Below are 14,790 nucleotides of genomic sequence, written 5' to 3'. Positions count from 1 at the left end.
TTCTCATCACCGTCATCATCGACATCATCTCCACTGAGTAATAAAGCAACTACATCATCAATAACAACAACACTGACGACATCATTAACAACGACAGCAACAACGAAAACATCTTTGCTGTGTAATAATGGAAAACCACTGAACAATGAGAAGATTGATCGGTTGAAATATTCTTCATCAAAGAGCTCAAAAGAACCACAGGTGAAGATTCAACAACAACAACAGCAGCAACAACAACACAAATTGCTGCCACTCAGACAACATCAGCATCATCAACATAATCACCAGCAACATAAACAACAAAAACAACATCTGTATCATCAAGAGAATTTTAAATCATCTGAAGATCTCAAACCGAAAGGTCACACTCAGTTAGAGGGAAAAACAATGCAGCAGCAACTCAAACAGCAGCCGCCAGCTGCAAAGTTGAGTGAAGCTCTTCTACCAAGTTTACAACATCATCAACAGCAACAACATCATCAGCGACAACAAAAGCATTTTCAACCTCAGCTACAGAATCATCATCGTCATCAACAAAATATCGAACACTCGATTCGCTGTGTAGAATTTCGAGATAAAATTAACTCTACTTCTAACAACCACAACACAAACAACGACTCACATCAAAAAAGTTACAACAACAGCAGCAGCAGCAAAACTATTGGCCACAATGTTGCCGATAAAAATGTGCAACTTTTCTCCAATGTCCCATCAACATCATCCCCTTTGAGAATTACAATCACTACAACTTCATCTCTTAAGGGTAACAAGGCCAACATCACAAACTACAACATTAACAACAGTGTCAACAACATTGCTAGCAACAACAACAACCTAGCTAATAACACAAACAACAACAACAGCAGTCAAATTATTTTTAGAACGTCCAAACTGATCAATAACAACAATGTAAATAACATCAACGATGCTACCAGCATCAACGACGGTAACAAGCATAACATTTTATTATCTGACAACAACAACAACAGCACGAAAACCCACAGAAGAAATAGCATTGAGGTAAAGGACAACAACAATAACATTAACAGCAGTAACGTGAACCCAAGCACAAAAACCCAACAGATGGCATCAACGACAGCAATGGACAACGTGACTAACGCCGTTCTTGATAGCTGTGGCATTCAGCACATCACTGGCCTGCAGCAGTAAGATGCTGATTCTGATGATGATGATGATTCTGACGATGAAAAAGATGGCGTCGATGAAAAGAAGATGGTGACGAAAATGATGAGGAAATATGAAAAAATGATGAAGATGATGGAGATAGATATAAAAAATCTCACATTCAAAACATCTCTTGCTATATTTATATTAAATTTTATTTATTCAGCACACACACATACACCACACACACATACGATACACGCATATAAATTCACCCACCAACAAACACATGTGTAACATAAACATCCATACTGGTGTGAAAAAGAATTTTTTTTTTCGTTTTGTTTCGTTATTTTTTCCCAAAAATTTTCATGTAGTCAAGATACTATAGCTATTTTTCAAGTGTTTGTTAGTTTTAATTTGAATTTAAAGTTTTTCAGTTTGATCAAAAAATTTCATATCCTATTTTTATCCCATTTCTATTTATAGTGTTGGACGTGTTTCTATTTTTATATCACATTTCTATTTTTAGCAATAATTATTTTATTCTATTTTTATCACTAGATATATATATATATATATATTAAAGATTTAATACCCGAAATTATCACTTGCGCATTTAGTTTTATTGAATAATTTTTCAATTGATGTTTATTGAACTTGTTTTTTAAAAATTAATTTTAGTTCTTTGTTTTTATTTTATTTCTGCCCATTCTTTAAGCTCTGTGATACGTTTATCTGAATATATCATCTTAAAAGGTATAAATATATATGGAGAGAGAGAGAGAAAGAGAGAGATAACTTTTTTAAATGTATGCGAGCCATATATAATATTGTAATAGCTTTCTATAACTATTTGCACGTTTATTCATCCTTCATTGAAAAGATGAGAAAAATACTCATTACATTTTATTAAAAAAATGATTCGACTTAAAATAATTTGACCTTATTTTATGGGATCTCCAAGTGATGCAATCTATATATATATATATATATATATATATATATATATATATATATATGTATGTGTGTGTGTGTGAGTGTGTGTGAGTGTTTGTCTGTGTGTATGTGTGTGTGTGTTTATGTTACAGCCAATGTATATGACTCTCATCGCATTTTAAATGCTAATAGCATTTATTTTTCATCTGAAATTACTTGTAGTATATGGGATCTTATCTCAGAATATATATATATTTTTGAATATTTTTCAAAATTTTATTGACCTGAGTGAGAGTGGAGAACTTAGTGTATTTTTTACAGATAATTTTTGATCATACGTGCAACTTGCCTTATCAACTTATATTATCGTTACGTATAAATGAACAGAGATGTTCATCTATTTGTTAATTTATTTTATTTAAAAAAATATATATATATTGATGAATGATTGACAACGTATTCAAAAATATGTAAGTTGTAAAGTGTGTGGTCGTACATTTACGTGACCATCATATGGTAATAAATGGGATATTTTTTATAAGATGAGACGATGTTGGTCATACCTTTGCTTCACACTAAGCTTCGAATTTCATCACATTTCTTATTTTGTTCAGTTTCCGCCTTTTAGCGTTACTACAACATCAAACTGTTTTGATTATTATTTTGTCATGTTAATAGATTGTAATTAATTAATTAACTGATTAATTGATAATTAATGTTAGGCCTTTGTATAATTTAAGGATATTTTTAAAACTTGTCTAATTTTGTATTGTATCGTTTCGTGAATGGCTTGTACTTAAACGTTGTTTATATGGTACACATTTTAGACGTGTTGTTGTTACTCATTTTATATGCATATTATGAATAAAGTCATTAGTATGAATTTATTAGGCAAAAATGCTTATAATTATTAAGTACGATAAACACTCGTACACAAAATATGGCCATTAAGACGCAATTCTTAATATTAACTCAATTAAATGCCTTATTATACATTATATATTATTAAGTCCTATTTATTAATTAAGAATTATTTATTGATGTTAATTGATTAATTCTCTTATTTTAGATAATTTGAACGGTTTGTTGGATAAGTTTTAGCACTGTTGTACGTTTTGATTCAAATGATGAGGCATTTGGAAAGATGTTCTTCAATAAATCTGGCTGCAAAAAAAATCGATTTTTTCATATTTTATTAAAATTTTTTGTTCCAATTCATCAAAAGACCGACGCCGATAAGTTAATATAGAAATTAATAACTGAAAGGACATATAATTAATCATTATTTCATTATGGAACAAACAATTCCTAGTTTGACAACACACACCACACCACACACAACTTACAAATCATGATATCGACAAAAAATTCACAATAAAAAGCAAGGGAATAGAAATTTAATGTAGAGTAATTCTTACAAATATTCATCAAATATAATTTTGAAAATTGCTACAACAATAAAATGGCAAAATATTTAGCTGACTGATAACTCATTATATACAAAAACGCAAGTACAGGATTGTTGGGTCGACAACATCCCAAAATGCTTACTCCTCAGATTGTTGTCGTTCTTTTGAAATTTGTAGGAAACGTTTTTTCGGCGTCGTGAAGAGAGCCATTATTCGCGGATTCGATGTTTTCTTTGTTGCTGAATGACCCATCATCATCTTCCTCCTCATCATCATCAACAGCAGCAGCAGCAGCTTCTCCCTCAACATTGTTCAAAAATTTTTTTTCGACGTCTTGGCCGCCATCTTTTTCTCCACCATTTATGGCAGTTTCACTTTGATTTTGTGGGTTTTCTAGGGCAGTTTCGCTTTCATTTTGTTGGTTTGCATTGTTAGCTGGGCAGTTCTCAACAGTTGGCACGACGAGGCCGAGTTGTGTCCACATAGAAAATTGGACCTTTTTGTTGATGACACCGTGAAGACGATCGCGAGCCCTTAAGAAATATTTTTTGAACTCTATGCCGTCCCCCTGTCACGTGGTTTGGTGAATTGAAAAATTATTTATTTGTTCATTCATTCATTTGCTTATAAATTCATTCATTCACTCACTCACTCATTTATTCATTCGCAATTCCTTCAGTAGCAATACAAACTTACAACACAATCACCGCATTTTTCATTTTGTTACAGGAAATAGTTACATCAATAACATTAGCGAACAAACAAACAAACAAACAAATCAATCAACGAACAAACAAAAACGACAAACCAACAGCACAGCAGAACCTTAGAAAGTCTGAAATCGACAAGAACACTGCCTGCCATATCGAGGACGCATGCTTTGAAGACTAGAGGGGCTCGCCTTTTGTCAACCGTCAGAGCTGTTAACTGCTGATTGGGGACGGGGGAAAGAAATTATTATTATTACTGTTATTGTTGCTGCAATGTTGTTGTTGTTGTGGTAATGTTGTTGTTGTTGTAATGTTAGTGTTGCTGTGGAAGAACCGATTGAAAAATTATAAGGATTGAATCTAATTGAAATAAAAAAAATAGGACATAACTGATTAACTGAATAATTACATCTATTAACATTGATTGATTAATTGGTTGATTGGTTGAATAGTTGATTGATTAATTGGTTGATTGATTGATTGGTGTTGATTCAATATTAGCTAATAATAGTTAAATTAGAAATTGAAAAAACCCCCATCCAACCTGCAGCGTCGAGTTCTTCATGACGCGACACTTATCGAGTTTCAGGACTTGCACAAGGTGGTTGATGGTGTCTTCGACGTTTGTGGTTACGAAAAATCGAGTCATTCGTCTTACTAATCTAGGTATCAAGGTCTGTTTGGGGAGTGTTCAATCAATCAGTCAATCATCTATCCATCCATCTACCCATCAATCAATAAACTCATCAATCAATCAATCAATCAGAACATGTCATTTCTAATTCACCATGGCAAGCAATTAAGGCGTCTTGAAAAATAAATAATTTAATTTTACTCTTCAGAAAAAAAACCCAGAAACAAAACCTGAGATGTTCCTGGGGTGGAGAGCATTTGAGTGCCCAGTAACAAGTTCTCCAGCTTGTGTGGCTGCGAGAAACTGATTCCCTTTCCTTCAAACTCAACACTTCCCTGTTTTCGGCCGCCCATCTCGTCGCCCTCCTCCTGGCTAAATCCTTGAAAACTTACCTCGGAGTTTGGTTGGGACATTGCCAGTGAGTCAGATCTTTTGATTTATTGATTGATCAGTCAATCAATCAGTCAATCAATAAATAAACCAATCAATCAGTCAATCAATCAGTCACTTGTCATAGCAGTGTTTCTTTGATCTTTGGTTTTCGAAATTCGGGCTACCCAATCTTTTCAGTGAATCTTAAATATGAATAATATGTAAAAGTTAGAAAATAGTTTAACAGAATTTACAATTACACACACACACACACACACGCACACACAAACACACAATCAAACACAAACACACAAGCACCTTTTTTGAAATTTTTAAGGAACCATGGATGGTTTTTAATCCCATCCAGCTTCATCCTTTTCTCTGGATTTTCAATCAATATCCTTCTGATCAGAGCTTTTAATGAAATTTGAAAAAATTTCTAAATTAATTTATTTTAATAAATATTGTGAAACTGTTTATTCAAAATAATTAAATAAATATTGACCAACAATCAATCAATTAATCAATCAATCAACCATTCAACCAACCAATCAACTAAATGATCGACCAATCAATCACCCAACCAACCACTCAATCAATCACATCCCAGCACCAACATAGAGCAAGGTTATCGATCTTGCACCAAGGATTGAGCATGACCTTGCAGTCCTTCCAATCCTGGTACTCCTTGCAGAAGTATCCGGGCTCGTCCCACGGAAGTTCTGTTTTCGGGAATCAGTGATTGAGTGATGACAATGAATTCGATTGAAAAAGCAATAAAATTAAGTGATTCAAATTTTTTCTCTAATCAACAAACCAACCAACCAAAACAATCAAACCAGCCAGCCACCCAACCTACCATTAATTAACGATCCATTCAACCAATCAATCAATCAACCAGTCAACCAGCCAGCCAACCAACCAACCCACCCCCGGCTAATAGGGCAACAAGTACGATGCCACACGACCAAACGTCGACCGGCTCCCCGTAGTACTGCTTCCTGGCAACTACCTCAGGGGCAAGGTACGGTACGGTACCGCAGCAGGTGTCGAGAACTCGTTGCTTGTCGTTGTGACGGTACAGTGTGGCCAGCCCGAAATCCGATAATTTCAAGACGTCTGTTTGTGTATGTGTGTGGGTTATTCGTGTGTGTGTTTGTCTGTGAACGTGGGTCTGCTGGGTATGTGTGTGAGTTTGTGAGTTTGTGTGTTGTGTGAGTTTATTTGCGTGTGTGTGAGGGTTTGTTTTTTCCACATTTTTGTTTTTCAATGGTTTGTTAGTTAGTCTTGAAGAAAGAATAAATGTCCAAAAGTTTAATTTGAAAAAAATTAATGAATCAATCGATCAATAGATGAATGAATGAATTTATGAATGAATGAATGAATAAAGGAATGGATGGATAAATGAATGAATGTAAAATAACCATCAGCATCAAGAAGGAGATTTTCAGGTTTGATATCTCTATGGGCCACACCTCTGCTATGCAAATACTCCTAATCATACAAAATAATAAATTATAAATAATAATTCATAATAATTTATCAGAATTAATTAATTTGTAACTGAATAGTGAGATGGTGTAATAGTTGAGGCGTCTGACGCAGGCTTTGCGGCAATCAGATTAAAATGTAATTAGTGAATTATTTATGTAATTATTATTTATAATTATTAATAAAAAAATAATTATTTATATGCATAATAATATGATAACTGACTGACCACTCCAGCTATTAGTTCCCTGAAATATTTCTGAGCAACATGTTGAGGCATGCCAACATCAGGTTCTTTTATAATAAAAATATTATAATTTATTGCTAATATGCTAATTAGTGAACAAGTTAATTGGTGCATATGTTAATTAACTAATTAAGTAATTAACTGACCAATCCTATCGAAGAGTTCGCCTCCGCATGCATACTCCAGAAATAAATATTCTTTGTTGTTGTCCCTTCGATGGCCATAAAACTTTATGATGTTTCGATGGTTTAGCATCTTGTTTATGCAGATCTAGTGTTGTATGTTTTGTATTTGGCATTGTATTGTATTGCTTATTGTATTGCTTTTGTGCTATATTGTATTAGTTTTGTATTAATTATGAATTTGAAAAAAAATCTAGCCTCTTTTTTTATATTATTTTCGACATTTTCAGATTTGAGTAGGTTCACAATCTTCACTGCAACTGCTTCCTTCGTCTCTCGATTCACAGCCAACTTAACCCTTCCAATAAAATAAATTTTCGATTATTTTAGCAGATTTATTTTATTATTAATTATATTATTATATATAAATATATATATAATTATATTATTATTATTATAACTAAATAATTTTATTTAGGAATTTGATTTCAATCTAATTGATTTGATTGCGACTAAACAAAAATGATATAAAAATAAAGATAATTTGATAATTTTCTTAATAAATTAATTAAAATTCAATCAAAATAAAATATATAAATAAAAAAAATAAAAATTAATAAATTAAATATTTTAAATTGAAATTTATTGTTAAGACAAGTTAATTCACAATATCAAAATCAATAATCAAAATCAAACTCTTATCAAAGAAATCAAATTCAACCAACTCTCCATAGGCACCCTCCCCGAGAACTTGCACGAAGTCCCACCCTTCGACGAACGGAGTAATCATTTTTCAGTCAAATTATATTTTTAATTAATTTTTTGAACTAAGAAAAATCAATATTTCACCAATAAACACACAAGATTTTTCAAAATTTGCGCGAATTACGTGCAAAAAGTAAACCCACGTGTTTCCTTTCGGCTTTTATTTGCTAATGACCAATTTTTTATTTTCCAGCCAAATGATTCTGGCGGTCTATTTTTTATTATTCTTTTAATAATTCTTTTATTAACCACAAAAATATATGATTATTTTTTTATTAAATTTTGATTTCAAAATTTTCCAATTAAATTATAATTTTTATCGAGTATTATTGAGTTTAACCATTGAAAAATTTCACAGGTAAAAAGCCTGCTTTGCAGATCAGATGAGCTTGTCATCTGTAACTTTCGCCCTAGCATTAAATAGTATTTTTGCATATTACTATTGCTGTTGCTATCAGTGAAATTTAGTATTTCATTGATTGATTGATCAGTTGATTAGTATATAGAAGATGAAGGTATGCTATATAAACGGCATTATGTCTAATTCAGCCCGTCATAGTTCTGTTTCGCACACTTACGTATACCTACATGCTTATATCATCACAAAATATAGAGGTACATACGTACGCACGTACGTATGGTACACGTAAAACGTTAGGCAGCGACGATGATGCTGGAAAATTAATATTTCTAACGCAATAATTCAAAAAATCAAATGTTAATTGTCAATGTAAGTTTACAATCAGAGTGTCTAAAAATTTGAAAATGATTTTTTGGCAATATTTGTACTGCGTTTTTCAATTTATGCTAAAGTTTAATACTTGCCAAATTCACAAAACTTGAATTTTATAGAAAATCAATCCGGCTATGAAAAAAAATGGCGAAACCAATTGTAGCTCCTCCCATGAGTACAGTGATTGACAGCAGCGGTGCAAGTAAGGATTACAGCCCATCTCAACTGGCCCTGAAACTTCACACACTGCCCCATCTTGATCTTACCTTCCAGCGAGTCAACTCATCCTTCAACCCGGATCTATACCGCTATCGTGAAGTTTGATTTCTTAAATCAGTTTTGCATTCCAATTATTTTCAAAATTGATTTTTAATTGTTTGATTCATTCTTCCGCCTAACAATACATCAATCAACCAATTCATCCATCCATCCATCCATCCATCCATCCGTCCATCCATCCGTCCGTCCGTCCGTCCGTCCGTCCGTCCGTCCGTCCGTCCGTCCGTCCATCCATCCATCCATTCATCAATCAATCAATCCGACAACTACCTAACAACCGCGTTGACACAGGCAATCTTGTTTTGGAGCATAGTACCTCTGGTGTGGATGTTTCTGACGATGCTGGTGGTCGTCATGTACTTCTGCTACCACTGCTGCCAGAGTGACGTGCAGAAGGCCGGTGTCTGTCTCAAATGGAGCATTGCTGTCTTAGCTCTGCTGTCCTGGTAGGGTGGTGTGGTGTGGGTGGGGTTTGATTTGAGGGGGAAAGAGGCGGAGGGGCGGGGCAAATTAATTTGTAATATTGACGCTAGTCTATTTTTCGAATCGCTTTTTCTGATATATTTCAATTGCATTAATTCCATTAATACCGAAGTTGGCAATCTCAATAATTTTATTATAATAATGACGTGAAAAAATTACCATTTAAAAAAATTATGACGTCGTTGGCTGCGGAAAATAATGAAATAGCGGAGCGGTTGGAGCTGGATTCTACGGCAACGAGGAGACACACAAAGGCCTGCAACATTTCATCGATGCTGCTAAGGGCATCCAATTTACAACATCTCAGACAAGAGCTCAGGTGTCTGTCTATCTGTTTATATGTATACTTGCCTAATGGTCTGTCTGTCTATTAATTATATGTATCTGATGGTCTGTCTGTTTGTATAATTATATATACCTAATTAAGCATATATAATTGTCTGTCTGTCTGTCTATTAATTAGACTTGTCTAATTGTCTGTCTGTCTGCTTGTCCGTGTGACTCCGTCGCATATCAATTCCATGGCTTATTATATGAATGCACACATTCTACATAAAACCTTAACATATAGTGGAAAAATATTTTTCAATATTCACTTATACACCTTCATAAATGTATTCATTCACGCGCAACGTAGATACAATTTAACTAAAAATGCAAGCATTACAGTTGTGGAATAATTCCTTTGTAGCCATCTTTGCTTATTTTATGAACGTCGTAAAATCAGGTCCATATACTTATTAATTACACACACACGCACACACACACGCACACACACACATGCACACACACACACACATATATATAACGCGAAAGAACAATGGAATAATTTCCCTGATCAGTCATGCATTGCAGGTTTCGTCACGCTGTTACGTGCTCTGAATGAAAATAATAAGAATGATAATAAAAATCAAAACGTTAATAATAATTTTTTTTAATAAATATTCTTATTATTATTCAAAAAAATATATTTTTGTTACATCACGTACATTAACTTATAATGTATTCATTCGTTCGTTCATTCATTCATTCATTCATGTGTTGATTTTTGCGTCAATTCATTTAAAACTTCAACAACGACAACGGTAGATCACATAAAAATATAGGAACAAAACTGCTCCGGTTAAATTAAAAATTGGTTTGACCCAAAAACAACTAACCTGACCCCATTAAAAACCGACCCAGATAAAATGGATGGAGGTCAACCTGAACCACTCGGTCATCTCCCTGGCCAATGACCTCCGATCGAACATTCCACGCAGCCACAGTCTGCGCACAGAAATCAACCAGCACCTGGACAGGAGCGTCAGACACGTGACCTCCATAATTTCAAGTGTCCTTGACATCGGGTTCAAGGTCAAACGTATCGACTCGACCATTGAACTGGTGCATTACGCTGGCAGATACGGCTTTTATAGGTCTCGTGATGTTCATTTATGTTGTTTAAAAGGTTTTAAATTTTGTAAACTTTTTTTCATTATTTCGTTTTTATATTTGTTATGTTTTATTTGACTTGAAATAATTAGTAATTAGTGGAAATGGAAAAAACTTGAAATGACTGATTAAAAATTTTCGTATGATTTGCACCCGCCAAGATGGCTGGCCATGGTCTTGCTGTTCAGTTGGATGATGGTACTGTTCGTTATACTTCTGTTCGCAGTTGGCAAGGGCTCCAAGTACTTAATGCTCGCGTTAGTTTCCTGCTTGAGTTGTTTGTGTTGGTCTGTAAATTTTGACGTTGCAGCTGATTCAATTAAAAATATTTTGAGTACAATTTCTTAAATTAAACTAATTTATTATTGTTTACTCGTACCGACTAACCGACCGACCAACTTTCCAGGTTTGGAATTTTGAGTATTGTAAGTTTGATTCTCTGCTGGCTGGCTGCGGGCTTGCATCTTGGAGTCATCATTGTTAGAGTTTGATAATATTCATTCATTCATTCATTCATTCATTCATTCATTCATTCATTCATTCATTCATTCATTCATTCACTAAATTTTTTTCATAAATCAATCCAACTGAAACTTAATGAAATCGACAATAAAAGGGAACAACAAAATATACTATCACTAACCTCCAAAACAGGGAACCGCTGATTTCTGCATTGCTCCACTGGCTTACCTGGAACAAATGACGGAAGAAAAGTCAGACAGAGGTAAATTTACAACAATAAATTGTAATTTGGATGTAATGTATACAAAAATTGATTGACCAACATCAATCAATTTTTACAGAAATCATCAAATATTACATGAAATGTGACCACCAGTTTGTTGATAATCCATTCAAAAACGTTGGTTATGAAACTTTTCCTCGTTTCGCCTACATTTTATCCAAAATTTTCATCTACACGTTTATCCGCCACTTACTAGCTAGTCAGGTCTAGTGACGATGGATTAATCAGTTTCTCATAATTAACAATAAGTTTTTTTTATAAAATTTTTGAATCATTTTATGATGTACGTAGCGATAAAAATTTGATGGAAAACATCTTGAGTACTTCACACACGCAGACGATACCGTCAACGTACGACAACGCTAGAGAGGCTAATATTTCTCTAGCCAAGGTTCACATGTCACTACTCAAAATTCTGCCAAATTCGAAAGAGGTGAGGTTTAAATTTTATTTCATTTCTAGCTTTAACATCTGCCCATTTGTGTTTATCGCGTAAGTTCTATTAAGATTCAAGGTTTAACAGTGTATCATCATTTATCACAATTTATGCGTTCATGTAATTGCTCTACATTGAGAAATGTTATTTACTAGATGCATTCAAATTTTATTATAGCTAAATATGAAGTTAATTTAACACATGGTTTTCAATTATTCTAATAATTCTCTAATAATTTGAAAACTTTGGTAGATTGATTGGTTGGTTGGTTGATTGAGTGAGTGAGTGATTAATTGATTGATTGACTGATTGAACGCAAGAAAGAAGTGGTGCGAGACAAAATGAAGAAAATATTCAAAGGCATGGACTCGACATTCCAACTTCTCATGCACATCAACGCTCTGGTCGAGTGCACCAACCTGCACAAGGATTACCTTGACGGCGTGTCTGGCATCTGCTTCAATGGGCTGTTCGTCTCTCATATTTTCGCAATTGATTTTTTCCAATTAATTTGAAACTTATTTGTGGCTCATAATTTGGTTGAACTTTCAATAATAATTAAACATTAAATATATAATCAGGCATAAAACAAAAGTGTAAACTTCATTACATGCTCTTCTTATCAGCCAGTTTGATAACAAAATAAATAATAGATTGAACGTTAACTACGGAATTTTTAGAGATGGAATGGTATTTTTGCTGGTTTCCATCGGACTGACCGGAATATTCTTCACTGGAGTCGTTCTGCTCACCTCGGGATCTTGGAGAAGTTTCACGAGCGGGTTTGGAGAAAAATTTAAAAAATCATTCAATGATCAAAAATAATATTTAATTTAAATTTTTAACAAAACGTATTGAGCAGTTTTTTTTATAAATACAGAATTACTCATTATATTTTGTTACTGCAGGCGATCGACAGATCAGAACGTCTTGTGAGTTCATTTTGACAGCTGTTGTAAACTTTAGATGATGTATCATTTTTTTAAATTTTTCTGCAATTTTGTTCTTCCACTCAAAACTGCGCTGATTGTAACTACTGCCATTGATTGAAATGAACGTAATGGAACGAAAAACTGATAGGAGGCAGTTGGGTTCGGCTATGACTCCGAACGAGGAAGGACCATTCGTCGTGCAGCCGGATGGCTCCTCTATGAATCCTGCCTATTTCGGGTTTGTGTCTTTTTTGAAAATTCATTTCAAATAGCAAACATCCGGCTAACACTGAGCAATGCAATGTGCACAGTGCAATGGTTAAGATGCCTGGCACTGCGGCTGTAGTGACCCTGATCCATTGCAAAGAGATCATCACCTATCGTATGTGTATTTAGCAAATAATACGAGTATGTTGTCGATATTTTTGAATACGAAATAAATTATAGAAAACAAACAACAAACACATTTCTTAAAAGGTTTAGCCGAACGTTTGTTCTCGTTTTCATAATTTATTATTGCGAAATATTATTACACTCGAAGGAACTCTTCGAAGTCAATCAGAAGGGCTTCCGATATTCTTTTCAGAGGGTTAGTTTGTGGTAATTTTCATTAAAAACCTCTTATTCAAATTAAAAAATGTGTTGGAGTGACAACTTGGAATTATTTGATGTTTTATAATTTGAGTTTGAGAGGCTCAACAAGATAAAAAAAAATCGAGGACCCTACCTACTATAAATAAAATCTATCGACATCAAAAATCGTTAACAATTTTGATAAATTGACCAACTTTGGTAAATTAACCAAATCAAAAGATTCCTGCCCGGTTTTCGTCCTCCGAACATTCTCGGCGACCCAATGGCCTCCTTCAAGAGGAACCTTGTGGCCACCCCTTTGATTGTAAGTAGGAAAATTTATGACTGCCATTTTTTAAAACTTTTAGGGGCATGTTTCTACTTTTGTTTATTATGATCATAAACTTGGAGAGGTTTCATCTATATCATTCTCTTTGTAGTTTGCATTCTATTAAAAGAAATTTTCAATAGAAAATATGTTGTCAATAATTGCTGTAAAATAATTGCTGTAAAATAAAATAATTGCTGTAAACTTTCTAAAATGTTATTTTACGTCAAAACAGGAAAGCAGTTTGTCACCACACGGCGTTAGTAAACATACGAAAAAAACTTTCGCAACCATCTCTAAAATACTTTACAACTTGTTTAAAATTTTCATAATTTCAATTTTAAACCATTGATTATTTCGATTAAACGTTACCCAAATTCAGTACAACAACGAAGCTAATGGCATTGCTGGCAATAGTAGATTACATGAAGACAATCTATAAAGCAGTATCTTCAATATATACAGTATTTATCTATCTGTCTCTCTGTTTATCTGTCTATCTATCGTCATCTTCATTTTTATTACATTATTTTCATCATTTTACATCATTATTTTCTTGCTGCTTTAATATCATTATTCAACTGAACCTTACAAATTGTTTTAAGCGTAAACATTTTGGAAGATTTTTAAATAAATTTTCAGTAAATAAAACGAATTTATGATTTTTTATTTGAAATCCTAATTCTGATTTACCAACACAAAAATATTTGGAGTGAACGAGATTCCTTTCGTCAACAGTGCAGTTTCGACCGACCATCCAACATTTTGCAAATATTTTTAGAATCCTAATTTTCTTTTTTTTGGCATTTTAGTTTTTTCTAAATTACTGTCTTCCGATGGTATTTTGTTATGTTATTGTTTTTAATTTTTTGTCTCCAACTGGTTCACAGCGATTTAACGTAGCTCTCCATTTCATAAGTTATTAATTTTTTTCACTCTATTATTCGTTCAAGTTTCGTACTATGGAAATCTGATGGTTGTTTTTAATGTACTTTTCCTAAAAAAATTGAAAATATGCAGACATCACATGTGC

The 14,790-nt window shown here is 33.4% G+C and overlaps 3 protein-coding genes across 3 annotated transcripts; 2 read left to right on the top strand and 1 right to left on the bottom strand.

Annotated features, from left to right (window-relative positions):
• Positions 1-3,240: 3,240 nt before the first annotated feature.
• On the bottom strand, positions 3,241-7,935 carry HELRODRAFT_189278 (hypothetical protein). The gene is made up of 13 exons (XM_009027432.1): positions 7,775-7,935; positions 7,308-7,407; positions 7,074-7,197; positions 6,910-6,974; positions 6,614-6,683; positions 6,120-6,308; positions 5,807-5,911; positions 5,508-5,603; positions 5,326-5,392; positions 5,048-5,246; positions 4,728-4,859; positions 4,299-4,403; positions 3,241-4,041 (listed from the first exon to the last, which is right to left on the bottom strand). Exons 1-13 carry the CDS (start codon positions 7,837-7,839, stop codon positions 3,619-3,621), a joined length of 1,740 nt encoding a protein of 579 aa, XP_009025680.1. The 5' UTR covers positions 7,840-7,935; the 3' UTR covers positions 3,241-3,618.
• Positions 7,936-8,691: 756 nt separating this feature from the next.
• Positions 8,692-12,749, top strand: HELRODRAFT_163596 (hypothetical protein; the record flags this gene model as incomplete). Its single annotated transcript, XM_009027431.1, has 11 exons — positions 8,692-8,865; positions 9,118-9,272; positions 9,517-9,628; positions 10,495-10,727; positions 10,905-11,000; positions 11,150-11,222; positions 11,398-11,467; positions 11,547-11,692; positions 11,826-11,921; positions 12,245-12,393; positions 12,551-12,749. 11 exons carry the CDS (start codon positions 8,692-8,694, stop codon positions 12,747-12,749), a joined length of 1,503 nt encoding a protein of 500 aa, XP_009025679.1.
• Positions 12,750-12,975: 226 nt separating this feature from the next.
• Positions 12,976-14,199, top strand: HELRODRAFT_163595 (hypothetical protein; the record flags this gene model as incomplete). The annotated part of the gene is made up of 4 exons (XM_009027430.1): positions 12,976-13,094; positions 13,398-13,445; positions 13,670-13,754; positions 14,140-14,199. The coding sequence occupies 4 exons, from the start codon at positions 12,976-12,978 to the stop codon at positions 14,197-14,199; spliced, it is 312 nt and encodes a 103-aa protein (XP_009025678.1).
• Positions 14,200-14,790: the final 591 nt, after the last annotated feature.

This window comes from Helobdella robusta, assembly GCF_000326865.2.
Source record: "Helobdella robusta unplaced genomic scaffold HELROscaffold_5, whole genome shotgun sequence".
Classification (NCBI taxonomy): domain Eukaryota; kingdom Metazoa; phylum Annelida; class Clitellata; order Rhynchobdellida; family Glossiphoniidae; genus Helobdella; species Helobdella robusta.
This window is presented reverse-complemented; position numbering and strand designations above follow the sequence as displayed.

What these genes read in the sequence shown, in the direction of transcription:
- HELRODRAFT_189278 (XM_009027432.1), bottom strand. Translation starts at nt 7,839, where the DNA reads ATGATTACTCCGTTCGTCGAAGGGTGGGACTTCGTGCAAGTTCTCGGG. An exon ending in CGAACTCTTCGATAGGATTG is followed by an intron (nt 6,975 to 7,073) that starts GTCAGTTAATTA and finishes TTATTATAAAAG; the next exon opens with AACCTGATGTTGGCATGCCT. An exon ending in GATCGATAACCTTGCTCTAT is followed by an intron (nt 5,604 to 5,806) that starts GTTGGTGCTGGG and finishes TTTCATTAAAAG; the next exon opens with CTCTGATCAGAAGGATATTG.